The 15,030-nt window shown below is 41.4% G+C and overlaps 1 protein-coding gene across 3 annotated transcripts in view; it reads right to left on the bottom strand.

The window, feature by feature from the left end:
* Positions 1 to 1,683: 1,683 nt before the first annotated feature.
* NEDD4 (NEDD4 E3 ubiquitin protein ligase) overlaps positions 1,684 to 15,030 on the bottom strand; it is a 149,066-nt gene continuing 135,719 nt past the window's right edge. For all 3 annotated transcript variants that reach the window (XM_075857968.1, XM_075857966.1, XM_075857967.1), the window contains 3 exons: positions 14,954 to 15,030; positions 7,122 to 7,194; positions 1,684 to 5,322 (listed from right to left, as the gene is read on the bottom strand). The exon at positions 14,954 to 15,030 is cut by the window's right edge and continues 20 nt beyond it. In XM_075857968.1, coding sequence (XP_075714083.1) covers positions 5,220 to 5,322; positions 7,122 to 7,194; positions 14,954 to 15,030 — 253 coding nt within the window. In that variant the 3' untranslated portion in view covers positions 1,684 to 5,219. The remainder of the gene's footprint in view (positions 5,323 to 7,121; positions 7,195 to 14,953) is intronic.

The following is a 15,030-nucleotide window of genomic DNA, read 5'->3' as shown; positions in this document are numbered from 1 at the left end:
CAAAAATCAAATTGTGACATGCTGCATCGCACTCTGCATGTTTTGAAGTATTTAAAGGGAACCTGTCACCAGCATTTCACGTATTGAACTTTACTTATCCCTCACTGGCCGCTGCTATAAAAAGTTCATTGCCGTTATCCCCGCTCCTAAACTCCTCCCCCGACTGTAAATAACGGTCTGCAAACACTTTGCGCCTTTTATCGTAATAATCCGATGTCCCTTTGTGCGCACACACCAGAAGAGGACATCAATGCACAAGCGTGGGATTTTGTGTGCTGTGGGAAGGCGAGAAGCTGTCAATCAAATGTAAGGAGGTAAACTCGGAAAGACTTGAGGAATGAAGATATGACTCTAAAATACTGACTACTAAAGCTACAGAGCCAACTAAGAAGACAATTATAGGTTATATAGAAATTATATTTCACCCACTACCACCAGATATTACTGGTTTAATAGGTGAAATGCTGGTTCCCTTTACCCTTAGAAGAATTGCTTCTAGGGGAGAACATTTCTGTACATATGGCACCCAGCAGCCTGTGGCTCCGTACAGGCTCCCCACACTGGGCTCTGCCATGGATTCTGGACATAAACATGACATTGTAACCGGCCATGTGACGTGCAACCGTACTGTCTTCCAGTTGTGCTATTCCCCGATAGAATTAAAGATATTTACAACCATGTACAATGAAAGAATGCCAGTTGCAGCGAGGAAAAAAAAAAAAACCCCCTTAAAACTGAAGCGCCACTTTGCAGCCCTTTTACGACACTAGACACCAAGTAGGAATTTATTAAGACTGGCGTTTTCATATGCCAACCATGCACCATAATTGTGGGGCAATTACCACGGCTGTGCGCCATCTATTCCCCCCTACCCATCGTAAATACATTTAAAAAAAAAGAAGTATACGGACCTCTCTCCTCCGGGTCCTGTCAGCATTGCGACTTTTGTGCTCTTTTTGGACTTTTCTACGCCAGAAAACGGATGTAGAAGGGTTGATAACTTTTCCCACTTCCTATTAACACTTTGTAGTGTGGTGTCCTAATACCGGATAGCATCAGGGCAGCAGTTTGTATATACCACATATGGGCCGCCACCCTGATAGAGAGCGGCCAAGACTGGTGCCAATGGGGAGTGAGAGGAACTACTCAGCACAAGTCGCGGTCCTGATTGTATCAAATATATAGACATGTGACTGCGGTGTATATATAACCTACAGATGGCTTTCCCTAATCTCTGCAGAACAGAACCACAACCGAGCAGGGTCCTCACTCCTCTGATTTATTCGTTTTGTCACTATGTAATGTCTGTACACGTTCCCGCTGAATTATAAAGTGCTGACGCTATATAAATAAAGATTATTATCCATCTTAAAGGGGTTCTACATTGTTGCATAAATAAAGCTCTTGATGGTCTCTGAATGCAATAATGTGCACAATATATAGTACTTAATACCAATATAAAAAACATTCCATTTCCCTTGAGAACTTCGAGGTTATTTTTCCCTATCCCGTGGTACAGCTTACAATAGTTTTAATTGGTACGTATTATTTTTATTTATAGGCCACTAGTAATTTTGTTTGATTATTATTCCCAATGCGCTTCTGGATTATTTTATTTTTCTTTTCCCCAAATGTCAATAAACCAATGGAACCAATATTAGAATAAATCTATTTATTTACTGCTTCAGGGTAATTACCATGTGTAAGCATCTCAGACTGAAATTTATCAAAAGAAATATCCCAACATTTAAAATGATACATTTGCTTTTCTATTGTAATGCCTTTGTACAAAATATCTGATTGACATTATACAATCTTTTTAATTCCATATAAATTATCACTTATTTACATGAAATACTTTCAAGGAATAGAGTTGCAGCCACAAACATCAACACGATAAATGGGAAAATACAAAAACGCCCTATCGGGACAAAATCTATTTCCTTTTATTTCTACAATGTAGTAAATGTACGGCGCTTGACCCCTTGTCTAGCATGTGGTCTGCATTGTATTGCTGTGAATACCCTGCAGGCCCCTAGAACAGTGGTAGAGGTAAAAGCAGCAATACAGTTCATATATTCACTCAGTAATAAGCGATAGAGGTTAGATCACTGGTCACTAGAGATATAAAAAGGTATAAAAGGAGATGGTATGGAAGTACAGAACCACCTACCACATTCTCCCCTTAATCCAGGTATGGGGTCACATATCCAGAAGATCACAGCAAGCTGGTGCAATTAAAACGTGTGTTTAATGTCGCATGTGCTAAAACATGACTACATAGGTTGTTTGTTGGTAGTCTGTAACCATGGAAACCATGAAAATATATATATTTTTTTAAAGATGCATTGAAGCCATACAATAAAAAATGGTGGCAAAAATATACAAGGCCCTTAAGGTTAGGAACAACACCAGGTAGTCAAAACGTTTGCAGCCTGTCAGAGGGCCCGTGCTGTTTTATGGCAGTTTGTCTCTGCCATGGGAGTATTCCTCCGCATGAAGGCAGCAATTCTAATAAAAGAAATGAGTGTATAGGTCACTTCTTAATTTATAGAAGTCGTCCCTTTCTGCAGTAACAATATGTAGAGACTTAAAATTAAAGATGTGTTTTAACTATGAATTACGGAGTTAAAAACGAGGACTTGCAAACCCAATTGTTCTAGACAGATGATGCCATACCAATGGATTATCTACAATCACACACGACCAGTGACAGCCACTACTGTCTCTATTTTACAATTGCATATTTCATTTTCTGCATAGAAACACATCAACCCCAATTCAAGCTTGCATGTATAGATCAGGAGACCATATACAATCAAATGCAAAGTTTGTCAAAGGGTCTATAAGGTACTAGGAAGTAAAGTGTCGTAGGCATAGAAAGCGGTGTAACATGTATCTGGCAGCCATATTGTATGCTGGACATATATTTATCCCTTCAATTCTGTTGTAACTAATACATGGGTCCCCCTCAGATATGAGTTCCTACAGAATTGAGGATACATAGCCCCATAATGGCTGCCCCTGCTGAATGTAAGTGATGGATACAGATATGTTCACACGCTTAACAAAAAACGGCTGTAAAATACAAAGTCGTTTTCAAGGGAAAACAGACTCTGATTTTCAGCCGTTTTTTATGCATCAAGAGTTTTTTGATGCATCTTTCTAAGGCCGTTTTTGGAGCTGTTTTTCTATTGACCCAGTGAACAACGGCTCAAGAAGTGACATGCACTTCTTTTTTATGGGGCGTTTTTTTCGCGCCGTTTTTATAAACGGCCGCATAAAAAAACGCCCAGTGGGAACAAAACGCCATTTTTCAATGGACAGATGTTTGGAGGCAATTAGACCCTGTATTTACAGCGGTTTTTCTGGGCGTTTACGGCTCGAAAAATGGCTGAAAATAAGCCATGTGAACATACCCTTAATGGCAAGGAGTAGGAAAGATCCTATTGAAACTGATATCAACGGAATTTCCATTTCCAAAGTAAATCAACTTCTACATTTTCACATTGGAAAATAATTTAAGAGTAGAAAAAAAAAAGCCACATGGAGAAAGAGCAAAGAACAAGACTTCTCACATTACACTGTGACTTTGGTTACTTTGTATAGTAATACATTATTTGGTATCTAGGCTAAAAGTGAAGGTGTTAATATATATATAAAAACTATAAACGAGATTAACTGTAAACGTATAAAACTCTGTAAACATGTCGGTTCTGAGTAGCTGTGCAACATTGCAAAAAAAGAATGTGTACACACTCTGGGCCAATGGAAGTGTTCAGCATATTAATACATTTTTCACCCCACAACTGAAAAATTAGATTTTCTTTTTTCAAAATGATGTCCAACAACGAAACAACAAAAACACAGGACAGTGGTCGACATGACAACATCCTAGATGTACAAAAGAAGGCCAGAATATGACTGGATGCTGGGGCAGTGTCAGGGTGGGTGTTGTAGTATATTGTGATTACGACCATTACACAGCCTGAAGCAGCAGCAAGTCTAAATATGAGAGAAGGTAAGAGATCGTTCTAGTCTTTTATGTGCATTAAATGATCTCATTCCGAATAATACATTACCATTCCAATTTTTTTTTACAAACATTCATTTTTGAGATGCAAAATATCTGCACGTTTTTCTTAGACATCTTACTGCTAAAAAAACATTCCTATTCTGGAGAAGACACTTTGGGGAATTACACTGTAGCCCTTTGAGCCACTGCTTTACCCCTATGGGTATCAATAGCATGAGCCAGGCAGGTGCGGAGAAAGTCTTCCCATCTGCAGACAGACTTTTCCCCTTACTGGAGCCGGTCGGTGCAGGACAGCCGTTTTTCAGACACCACTTCACTTTGACTATGTAAAGTCTTAAAGGACAACTCCACCTTGAAACGGACCATATATCCCCCTCTCCTCCCTGCAAACTTCTCTATACTGTCTAGTGTCAACCTCCCCCATCCTCTCTTGCAAATAAGTCCCTGTTATCCAAGAAAGAAACCTGAGAAATAGCCCAAAGGAAGAACCATTAGGAAAACCTAAGGATGAATGTTTTATCAGATGGGGATTGACAGAATAACACGGCCCACAGCTGTGATAGAATTCCCAACTCTCCCAAACCCTTCTCATTGTTTAAAGGCATTAGACCGCTGACAAATACTACAGCACCACCTACTGGATAGGCTGTTAATGTTCTCAATCTCTATTTAGAGGGGTTTGAACATAAAATGGCATATTTCGTCCACCAAAAAGAGGTGAAATATTGACCGGTTTAAAGCAAATGACACTTTTGGTATTGCAATCCTATAGACAAATGGTCAGGAAAGAATTGATATGACAGAGGACTTGCTAGCAGGGTTTAGGAAGTATTTTCTTTCCCATGAAGGGACAGTCTCATATTTCATGGTTCTGCTCATTTCACAGCTTATAATTCAGTAGTTTTAATGACCAAGTATCATTGATGTCTGGAGTGAGAAGTAATCATTACATCTAAGAAATGCCAGGTTATGTGAATCGCTGGAGGAACTTGGAAAGTGATCCTGGTGTAAGACGTACACACATACACACTTGTTCTGTAGAGTTACACACGTCTAGCTTTCTGGTCATCTCCTATAAATAGAAGAACTTCTGAACAAAATTGTAAAATAACACTATAGAAGTTCCCTGGGATGAAGACTAGTCTCAGTTGCAAACGTAGCACGTCAACACTTTCTGCACTCTTCAGTCAACCCCATCGAAACCTTGAGCGTTTTCTATCGCTATATGCAGCTTGTCCCAAAGGTCCTCGAATGACTCATAAGGTGGTAAATCCAGACGGTTGAAACTAAAAAAGAAATTATGAAAATAAAAGACAATTTAGTTGATATAGTAATGCCGCCAAACATAATAGAACACACGGTTGTAGCTGCGTAAGAACCATAGCGGATGGACTTTTTCTGCAACCACATCTGTTGCCTACTCCACTAGGAGCGTCCACTGTACGGTTTTCTTTTCATTCCAGGTCATGGCATTTTTTGTTATCATCAGGATATTGCCCAGTGTCTGGATTACCCACCACATCTGCTATAATACTGCCGTCGTGGGCTACTGGAAGCTGTGGTTTCACGCAATGAGAGAGTTTAGATGTTCTAGATAGGAATGGTTTATATGACATGAGGTAACAATCCGTACACTACATGGCTATAGGTGCATCCCTTATAGAGTGGGTTTGGCGATTCAACCACACTCACTGCTAACTGGTGTATACAATTAAAGGCTATGTACACTTTTGAAAAAAATAAAAAATAATTTAAATAATGCTTTTTGTGTTTTTAAGCACTTTTTAAATTGACTTTTATTAAACAGTTTCTTTTTTTACGATACAGCTTCTTTGTATGCGGTTTAAAAAGAAGCTGTATCATTCTCTCTCAGCCAATCTCGTCAGTTTAGCAGAACGGACAGCTTGGCTGAGAGCTGGTCATGCGTGTGTCTATAATCTACTGTGTAACCTTTGAAAATCCACCTAATATCGATCACATCCAAGTTCATAACTAGATGTGATTAATATTAGAAGGATCCTGTGTGTCACAGACACGCAGGACCCGCTCTGAGCAGAGCAGTCAGTGATGAAATAATTGTAAAGTCCATTGTTCTGAAAGGAGATGTTAAACAAGCACATGGATGTGATGCTCAGGAATCCACATACTTTTGGTCATGTAGGGTAGGGCAAAGCAATGCCGCCGCCATTACTCACCCGTTAACTGCCGCAGACGCACAAGCTCATGCCGGGATCTCCCTCCTCTGAGACACCGGCAAGCTGTACTGTCCCCGGCTGCTTCTAGTTTGTGTGCGCTCGCACCCGGATTTAAAGGGCCAGCGCGCGCACCAAGAAAATCTCCCCCATCCTATCCCAGCTAACCAGGAACTATAAAAAGGACCCCCCCCCTCTTCCTCTATGCCTGAGCGTTGTGGTGTCTACCCATGTTAGTTTAGAAAATGGTCCCTTAGTTGTATCGTGTTCCCAGTGTTCCCGTATCCTGCTTCCTGTATCCCGGATCTAGTAATTGTGTTTGATCCTGAGTGTTGGGGTCGAGTTCATCCTCTGTGCCACGTGTCGTCTCCCACGCCAAAGTATATGTCTGCTATGCCAAAGTGTCTGTCTGAACTTCTATACAAACAGAAGAGATATGGGAAGCACAGTAAAACAAATCCTCCAGGGTAACGGGGGTAGACCTCCAGGGATCTGACTTGTAAATCCCCAATTGTAGGTAATAAACAGGTAGAGAGGCAGCACTCCAAGAGTCGTATCAAAAAGGATACATTTATTCACCCATCAGTGCAAAAGGATGCAACGTTTCAGCTGCTCAATGCAGCCTTTGTTAAATAAATTGATCCTTTTTGATACGACTCTTGGAGTGCTGCCTCTCTTCCTGCTTTTTGAACTTCTATACAGATACTCCAGTTCTATAGACTTTCATGGACTGTACTTTGGCCAGCTGCTACTCTGTGAACCCACTAGGCTGCTCCGCTGTAGCAGAGTCGTGACAATATGTACATTTTAAACTAGTATACATTTATTTAAACAAACATTTGAAGTAAGAAAAAACATTTTACAATATATAGTTAAAAAATAAAATAACTCACCATGTGTGCGCTCTGGGAAGTTTTTCAGATGACCCCCATTTTTCAACTGTAAACAACTGTGGTCCATTTGAGCCTGAAATCAAATATTAGGATTTAATGGTGGAAAGGGAACTTTTCTTGTCATTTTAAATACATTCCTGCTATTAAAAAAATATGACATACGACACACTGCGTTTGCTATACCACTTTCAAGCACTACCATTAAATGCTACCCGGGTGGTTCTTCTGTAAGCTCACTTCACGCTCAAGACTTTGGCTATCAGTACTCGACAAACAGAAACATAATGGGCTTGCTGGATTTACACCTTTATCTGGCAGCCAAATTGGCTACCTGCATTATTCATTTATTCCATGGCGCAGGGGTTAAAGAGGCTCTGTCACCAGATTATAAGTGCCCTGTCTCCTACATAATCTGATCGGCGCGGTCATGTAGATAAGTGGTTTTTATTTTGAAAATTGTTCATAACTTTGTCAAAAATTAACAATTTTAGCTTTATGCTAATTATTTTCTTAACACCGCGCTCAGCGGCGTAATATTCAGTTGCGCTAACCAATACGTTCGCGCTCAGCGACTGAATATTATGTCGCGGGAGTAACGGCCATTTTGGCCGTCCTCCTGACACATGCAGAAGCTGTGACCGCTGCGGTCTCGTACAGCAGCTGCCGTAGCTCCTACAGTGGGGACCGATCGCTGTGTCCCCGCTGATTAACCCCTTAAAAGCCGTGTTCAATAGCGATCACGGCTTTTTAGGGGTTAAGCTACAATCGCCGGCCTGCTACACGATAGCGGCCGGCGATTGTAACTATGGCAACCGGACACCAAACAATGGTGTCCGGCTATGCCATTGACGGAAGCCTAGTGGGTCCTGACAACGTCAGGACCCACTATGCTTGCTGTCAGTGAGTAGCTGACAGCTCTAATACACTGCACTACGCATGTAGTGCAGTGTATTAGAATAGCGATCAGAGCCGCCTGCACTCAAGTCCCCTAGTGGGACAAAGTAATAAAGTAAAAAAAAAAAAAAATGTGTAAAAAAGAGAAAATAAAAGTTTGAAAAGTAATAAAAGTAAAAATCCCCCCTTTTCCCTTATCAGTCATTTGTTTATATATTTTTATTAATAGATAAACAAAAACTATACGTAACGGCCTGAACTACAAAATTATTTCGTTATTTATCCCGCGCAGTGAACGCCGTAAAAGAAAATAATAATACACCGTACCAGAATCACAATTGTTTGGTCACTTTACCTCCCAAAAAATGGAATAAAAAGAGATCAAAAAGTCGCATGTACCGAAAAATGGTTCTGATCGAAACTACAGTTCGTTACGCAAAAAATAAGTCCTCGCACGGCTTTCTTGATGGAAAAATAAAAAATGTCTGGCTCTTAGAATAAGGTAACACAAAAAGTGAATGATTTTTTACAAAAAGTATTTTATTGTGCAAACGCCATAAGACATAAAAAAAAACTATAAACATCTGGTATCGCCGTAATCGTATCGCCACGCAGAATAAAGTGAATATGTCATTTATAGCGCACGGTGAACGCTATAAAAAAAATAGAATAAAAAAATAATAGTAGTATTGCTGTTTTTTAGTCACCACGCAACCTAAAAATAGAATAGAAACTGATCAAAAAGCCGCATGCACCCCATGAAAACTGCAATGAATTCCTCAAGGGGTCTAGTTTCCAAAATGGGGTCACTTTGGGGGGTTTTCCACTGTTTTGGCACCACGAGACCTCTTCAAACCGGACATGGTGCCTAATAAAAAAAAAAAAAAAAGAGGCCTCAAAATCCACTAGGTGCGCCTTTGCTTCTGAGGCCGGTGCTTCAGTCCATTACCGCACTAGGGCCACATGTGGGATATTTCTCAAAACTGCAGAATCTGGGCAATAAGTATTAAGTTGCGTTTCTCTGATAAAAACTTTTGTGTTATAGAAAAAAATGGTATAAAAAGGAATTTCTGACAAAAAAAAAAAAATTAATTTCACCTCTACTTTGCTCTAAATTTCTGTGAAACACCTAAAGGGTTCATAAACTTTCTAAATGCTGTTGTGAATACTTTAAGGGGTCTAGTTTCTAAAATGGGGTGTTTGATAGGGGTTTCTAATATATATGCCCCTCAAAGCAACTTCAGAACTGAACTGGAACCTAAAAAAAATAAATTAGGCAATACTTTGCTTCTTACATTATACTGATAATGAGCCGTGCCCACCCCGAGATGACCCCAGTTTTGACAGTTTGTATAAACGGAGACCCCTATTAGACCGTTTCAGTGCCCGGTTTTCCCAAGCATACACCACCGAGAAGTGTATTTCTATTGATGAGTCCCTGGTACATTTTAAAGGGAGGCTTAAATTCCGCACTACCTGCCGGGTAAGAGGGCAAGGTATGGCGTGAAGATGTATAAGCTGTGCGAGAGTGCATCAGGGTATACCTACAAATTTAGGATATATGAAGGGAAGGACAGCAGTATTCAGCCCCCAGAATGCCCCCCCCCCTTACTGGGAGTTAATGCAAAAATTGTGTGGGATTTGGTGCACCCACTGCTGGACCAGGGTTACCACCTCTACCTGGATAATTTTTATACCAGCGTCCCACTCTTCAACTGCCTCGCTTCCAGAAGTCCTGCGGCATGCGGCACTGCTAGAAGAAACCTGAGAGGCCTCCCTAAGACTCTGCTTGGGCAAACACTCAGAAGGGGTGAGAGCAGGGCACATTCTAGCAGCAACATATTGTGTGTCACGTACAAGACAAGACAGATGTCACACCACTACCCATGTACCTGTACGAGGTACCAGTACAAAGACCCCCAAACCACACTGCATCCAGGACTACAATAGGTACATGGGAGGTGTGGACTTGTCAGATCAAGTCCTGAAGCCCTACAGCGCCATGCAGTGTGGTATAAGAAGCTGGCCGTACACATCATACAGATGGCATTGTACAATGTGTACGTGCTACGTCGATGTGCAGGCCACACGGGAACTTTCCTGGAATTTCAAGAGGTGATTATCAAGAACCTAATCTTTAGGGACCAAGAAGGGGGGGGGGGGGCACCCAGTACTTCTGGAAGCGAGACCACACGCATCGTACCAGGGCAACACTTTCCAGGAGAAGTTCCCCAAACTGGCAAGAAGGAAAAAAGTCAAAAGAGGTGCAAAGTCTGCTATAAGAGGGGGATAAGGGAGGACACAATATATCAATGTGACACGTGTCCCTAAAAAACAGAGCTCTGTATGAAAGAGTGTTTTTCAAAATTTATCATACATCCCTTGGTTTATAATTTACCCCAATTTTACTTACCCTGATGTACTCCGCACAGCTTATCCCCCCTCGTCTTTCCCCTCTGGGCCCTGCTGTGTGCCCAGGCAGCTGATAACAGCCACATGTAGGGTATTGCCGTACCCAGGAGAACCCACATTACAGTTTATGGGGTGTATGTCTCCGGTCAAAATGCTCACTACACCTCTAGATGAATGCCTTAAGGGTGTAGTTTTTAAAATGGGGTCACTTCTTGCGGGTTTCAACTGTACTGGTACCTCAGGGGCTTCTGCATACATGACTTCGCACCAGAAAATCCCCAGTAGGCCAAATGGTGGCCCTTTCCTTCTGAGCCCTCCCATGGGCCCAAACGGCAGTTTATCACCACAAATGGGGTATTGCGGCACTCCGAACAAATTGCGCAACAGAATGGGGTATTTTATTTCTTGTGAAAATAAGACATTTTCAGCCAAAACTACATATTATTGGAAAAAAATAATTTTGCTTTAATTCCCAGCCTAATTCAAATAAGTTCTGTGAAAAAACTATGGGGTCAAAATGGTCACAACACCCATAAATGAATTCCTTGAGGGGTGTAGTTTCCAAAATGGGGTCACTTCTGGTGGGTTTCCATTGCTTTGATACATCTGGGGCACTGCATATGCGACATGGCACCCGAAAACCAATCCAGCAAAATCTGGACTCCAACAAACACATAGTGCTCCTTTCCTTCTGAGCCCTCCCATGGGCCCAAACAGCAGTTTAACACCACAAATTGGGTATTGCCGCACTAAGGACAAATTGGGCAACAAAATGGGGTATTTTGTTCCCTGAGAAAATAAGAAATTTTGATTACAAATGACATTTTATTGGAATAAATGACATTTTTTTAATTTCACAGCCCAATTCAAATAGGTGCTGTGAAAAAACTGTGCGGTCAAAATGGTAACAACAACCATAAATCAATTCCTTGAGGGGTGTAGTTTCCAAAATAGGGTCACTATTGGGGGATTCCTACTGTTTTGGCACCTCAACACCTCTTCAAACCTGGCATGCTGCCTAAAATATATTCTAATAAAAAAGAGGCCTCAAAATCCACTAGGTGCTTCTTTGCTTCTCGGGCTTGTGTTTTATTCCACGAGCGCAGTAGAGTCAAATGTGGGACATTTCTAATAACTGCAGAATCTGGACAATACATATTTAGTAGTGTATCTCTGGTAAAAGCGTCTGTGTTACAGAAAAAAATTGAAATTCAGCAAGAAAAATAAAATTTGCAAATTTCACCTCCACTTTGCTTTAATTCCTGTGAAATGCCTAAAGGGTTAAAAAACTTTCTAAATGCTGTTTTGAATACTTTGAGGGGTCTAGTTTTTAAAATGGGGTGTTTTATCAGGGTTTCTAATACATAGGCCCCACAAAGCCACTTCAGAACTCAAGAGGTACCTTAAAAAAAGGCTTTTGAAATTTTCTTAAAAATAGGAGAAATTGCTGTTTATGTTCTAAGCCTTGTAACGTCCAAGAAAAATAAAAGAATGTTCAAAAAACAATGGTAATCTAAAGTAGACATATGGGAAATGTGAACTAGTAACTATTTTGGGTGGTATAACCGTCTGTTTTACAAGCAGATGCATTTAAATTCTGAAAAATGCTATTTTTTCAAAATTTTGCAATGTTTCACCAATAAACACTGAATATATCGACCAAATTTTACCACGAACATGAAGCCCAATGTGTCACGAGAAAACAATCTCAGAATCGCTTGGATAGGTTTAAGCATTCCGACGTTATTACCACATAAAGTGAAATATGTCAGATTTGAAAAATGGGCTCTGAGCCTGAAGGCCAAAACTAGGCTGCGTCCTTAAAGAGGCTCTGTCACCAGATTTTCAAACCCCTATCTCGTATTGCAGTAGATCGGCGCTGCAATGTAGATAACAGTAACGTGTTTTTTTTTCAAAAACGAGCATTTTTGGCCAAGTTATGAGCATTTTTATATTTATGCAAATGAGCCTTTCTTAAGTACAACTGGGCGTGTTTAAAGTTAAGTACAACTGGGCGTGTATGGTGTGTGTACATCTGGGCGTTTTTACTTGTTTTACTAGCTGGGTGTTGTGAATAGAAGTGTATGATGCTGACGAATCAGCATCATCCACTTCTCTTCGTTAACACCCAGCTTCTGGCAGTGCACAGACACACAGCGTGTTCTCGAGAGATCACGCTGTGACGTCACTTCCTGCCCCAGGTCCTGCATCGTGTCGGACGAGCGAGGACACATCGGCACCAAGCGACAGAGGCTACAGTTGATTTTGCAGCAGCATCGGCGTTTGCAGGTAAATCGATGTAGCCTCTGTCGCCTGGTGCCGATGTGTCCTCGCTTGTCCGACACGATGCAGGACCTGGGGCAGGAAGTGACGTCACAGCGTGATCTCTCGAGGACACGCTGTGCGTCTGTGCACTGCCAGAAGCTGGGTGTTGACGAAGAGAAGTGGATGATGCTGATTCGTCAGCATCATACACTTCTATTCACAACGCCCAGCTAGTAAAACAAGTAAAAACGCCCAGATGTACGCACATAATACACGCCCACTTGTACTTAACTTTAAACACGCCCAGTTGTACTTAAAGAGGCTCTGTCACCAGATTTTGCAACCCCTATCTGCTATTGCAGCAGATAGGCGCTGCAATGTAGATTACAGTAACGTTTTTATTTTTAAAAAACGAGCATTTTTGGCCAAGTTATGACCATTTTTGTAATTATGCAAATGAGGCTTGCAAAAGTCCAAGTGGGTGTGTTTAAAAGTAAAAGTCCAAGTGGGCGTGTATTAGGTGCGTACATCGGGGCGTTTTTAATACTTTCACTAGCTGGGCGCTGTGAAGAGAAGTAACATCCTCTTCTCTTCAGAACGCCCAGCTTGTGACAGTGCAGATCTGTGACGTCACTCACAGGTCCTGCATCGTGACGGCCACATCGGCAGCAGAGGCTACAGTTGATTCTGCAGCAGCATCAGCGTTTGCAGGTAAGATCGACTTACCTGCAAACGCTGATGCTGCTGCAGAATCAACTGTAGCCTCTGGTGCCGATGTGGCCGTCACGATGCAGGACCTGTGAGTGACGTCACAGATCTGCACTGTCACAAGCTGGGCGTTCTGAAGAGAAGAGGATGTTACTTCTCATCAGAGCGCCCAGCTAGTGAAAGTATTAAAAACGCCCCGATGTACGCACATAATACACACCCACTTGGACTTTTACTTTTAAACACACCCACTTGGACTTTTGCAAGCCTCATTTGCATAACTACAAAAATGGTCATAACTTGGCCAAAAATGCTCGTTTTTTTTAAAATAAAAACGCTACTGTAATCTACATTGCAGCGCCTATCTGCTGCAATAGCAGATAGGGGTTGCAAAATCTGGTGACAGAGCCTCTTTAAGAAAGGCTAATTTGCATAAATATAAAAATGCTCATAACTTGGCCAAAAATGCTCGTTTTTGAAAAAAACAAAACGTTACTGTAATCTACATTGCAGCGCCGATCTGCTGCAATACGAGATAGGGGTTTGAAAATTTGGTGACAGAGCCTCTTTAAGGGGATAATGATCAACTGGGCGTGTTTTTACTTTTTACCAACTGGGCGTTGTGAAGAGAAGTGTATGATGCTGACCAATCAGTGGCCAATCAATGGTCATACACTTCTCATTGTTCCAGCCCAGCTTCTTTCACTGAACGATCACACTGTAACAATGACTGGAACAATGAGAAGTGTATGACCCTTCCACTCTTGTATTTGTTGGCGCTGTAACGTCTCAGGCACGTGTTACCATATTTGATGGGAATGCCCTGACATCCAAATTTTACCCAGCTAAGTTCCCACATCTTCCAGATATTGCATTGCTGTCCATGATCCTTTCCTTTGGCTAAAAAGGGATTGTTTAGACACCTTCCGGCAGCGGCCCAACAAACTATAGCAGGTCACAGGAAGCATTAGGGACCCTTCTCCTATGAGCGCTTTCCTTGAATGCTTTAATTATATTCGGAGAATAAAGGAATTAACGGATATTGAGGCGGACAAGCTCCCTTCCTTTATTGCAGTTTTGCCGTTTTGTGACGGACTTGTTCAGGTTTTGGCCCCATGTCCTGTTTTTTGCGGAGGCTTTCTATGGCCCGGATACCTTCCCGCAAATATACGGTGGTCAATAGAAGTGAATTGGTACGTAATTGCAGACCTTAATTATGGTACGCAATTATGGACGAATTCTAGAATCGTGTGCATGGGGATGAAGATGGTAACAGTAGCACAAGTCACGGTCCAGACAACGATATTTGAGATGTGTGCTGTAAGCCTTCTAAGTTCTCACCTCTTTGTGTAGTGAAAAATGAAACTTTATTTGTCATTCAGGTACAGTAACACACTATTCACTCCGACAAAAAGGAGTAGTAGTAATCGGACAGTTTAAAGACGACAATCATTTTATACATATTAATAGATACATTATTACATTATACAGTCCAATCTAATCATTCAAGTTCTATAACAATGTATATCTGTGGTGAAACCAGAAATACCTACCATATAGCTCAGCAAATCCATTCATCGGCACCCTTGAAGTACCAGTTACAAACTGCAGCAAGCGGATCCTCTTCTCC

This window comes from Rhinoderma darwinii, chromosome 3 (genome assembly GCF_050947455.1).
Source record: "Rhinoderma darwinii isolate aRhiDar2 chromosome 3, aRhiDar2.hap1, whole genome shotgun sequence".
NCBI classification, from domain to species: Eukaryota; Metazoa; Chordata; class Amphibia; order Anura; family Rhinodermatidae; genus Rhinoderma; species Rhinoderma darwinii.
The sequence above is the reverse complement of the archived record's forward strand: the minus strand, read 5'-3'. Positions and strand labels throughout refer to the sequence as shown.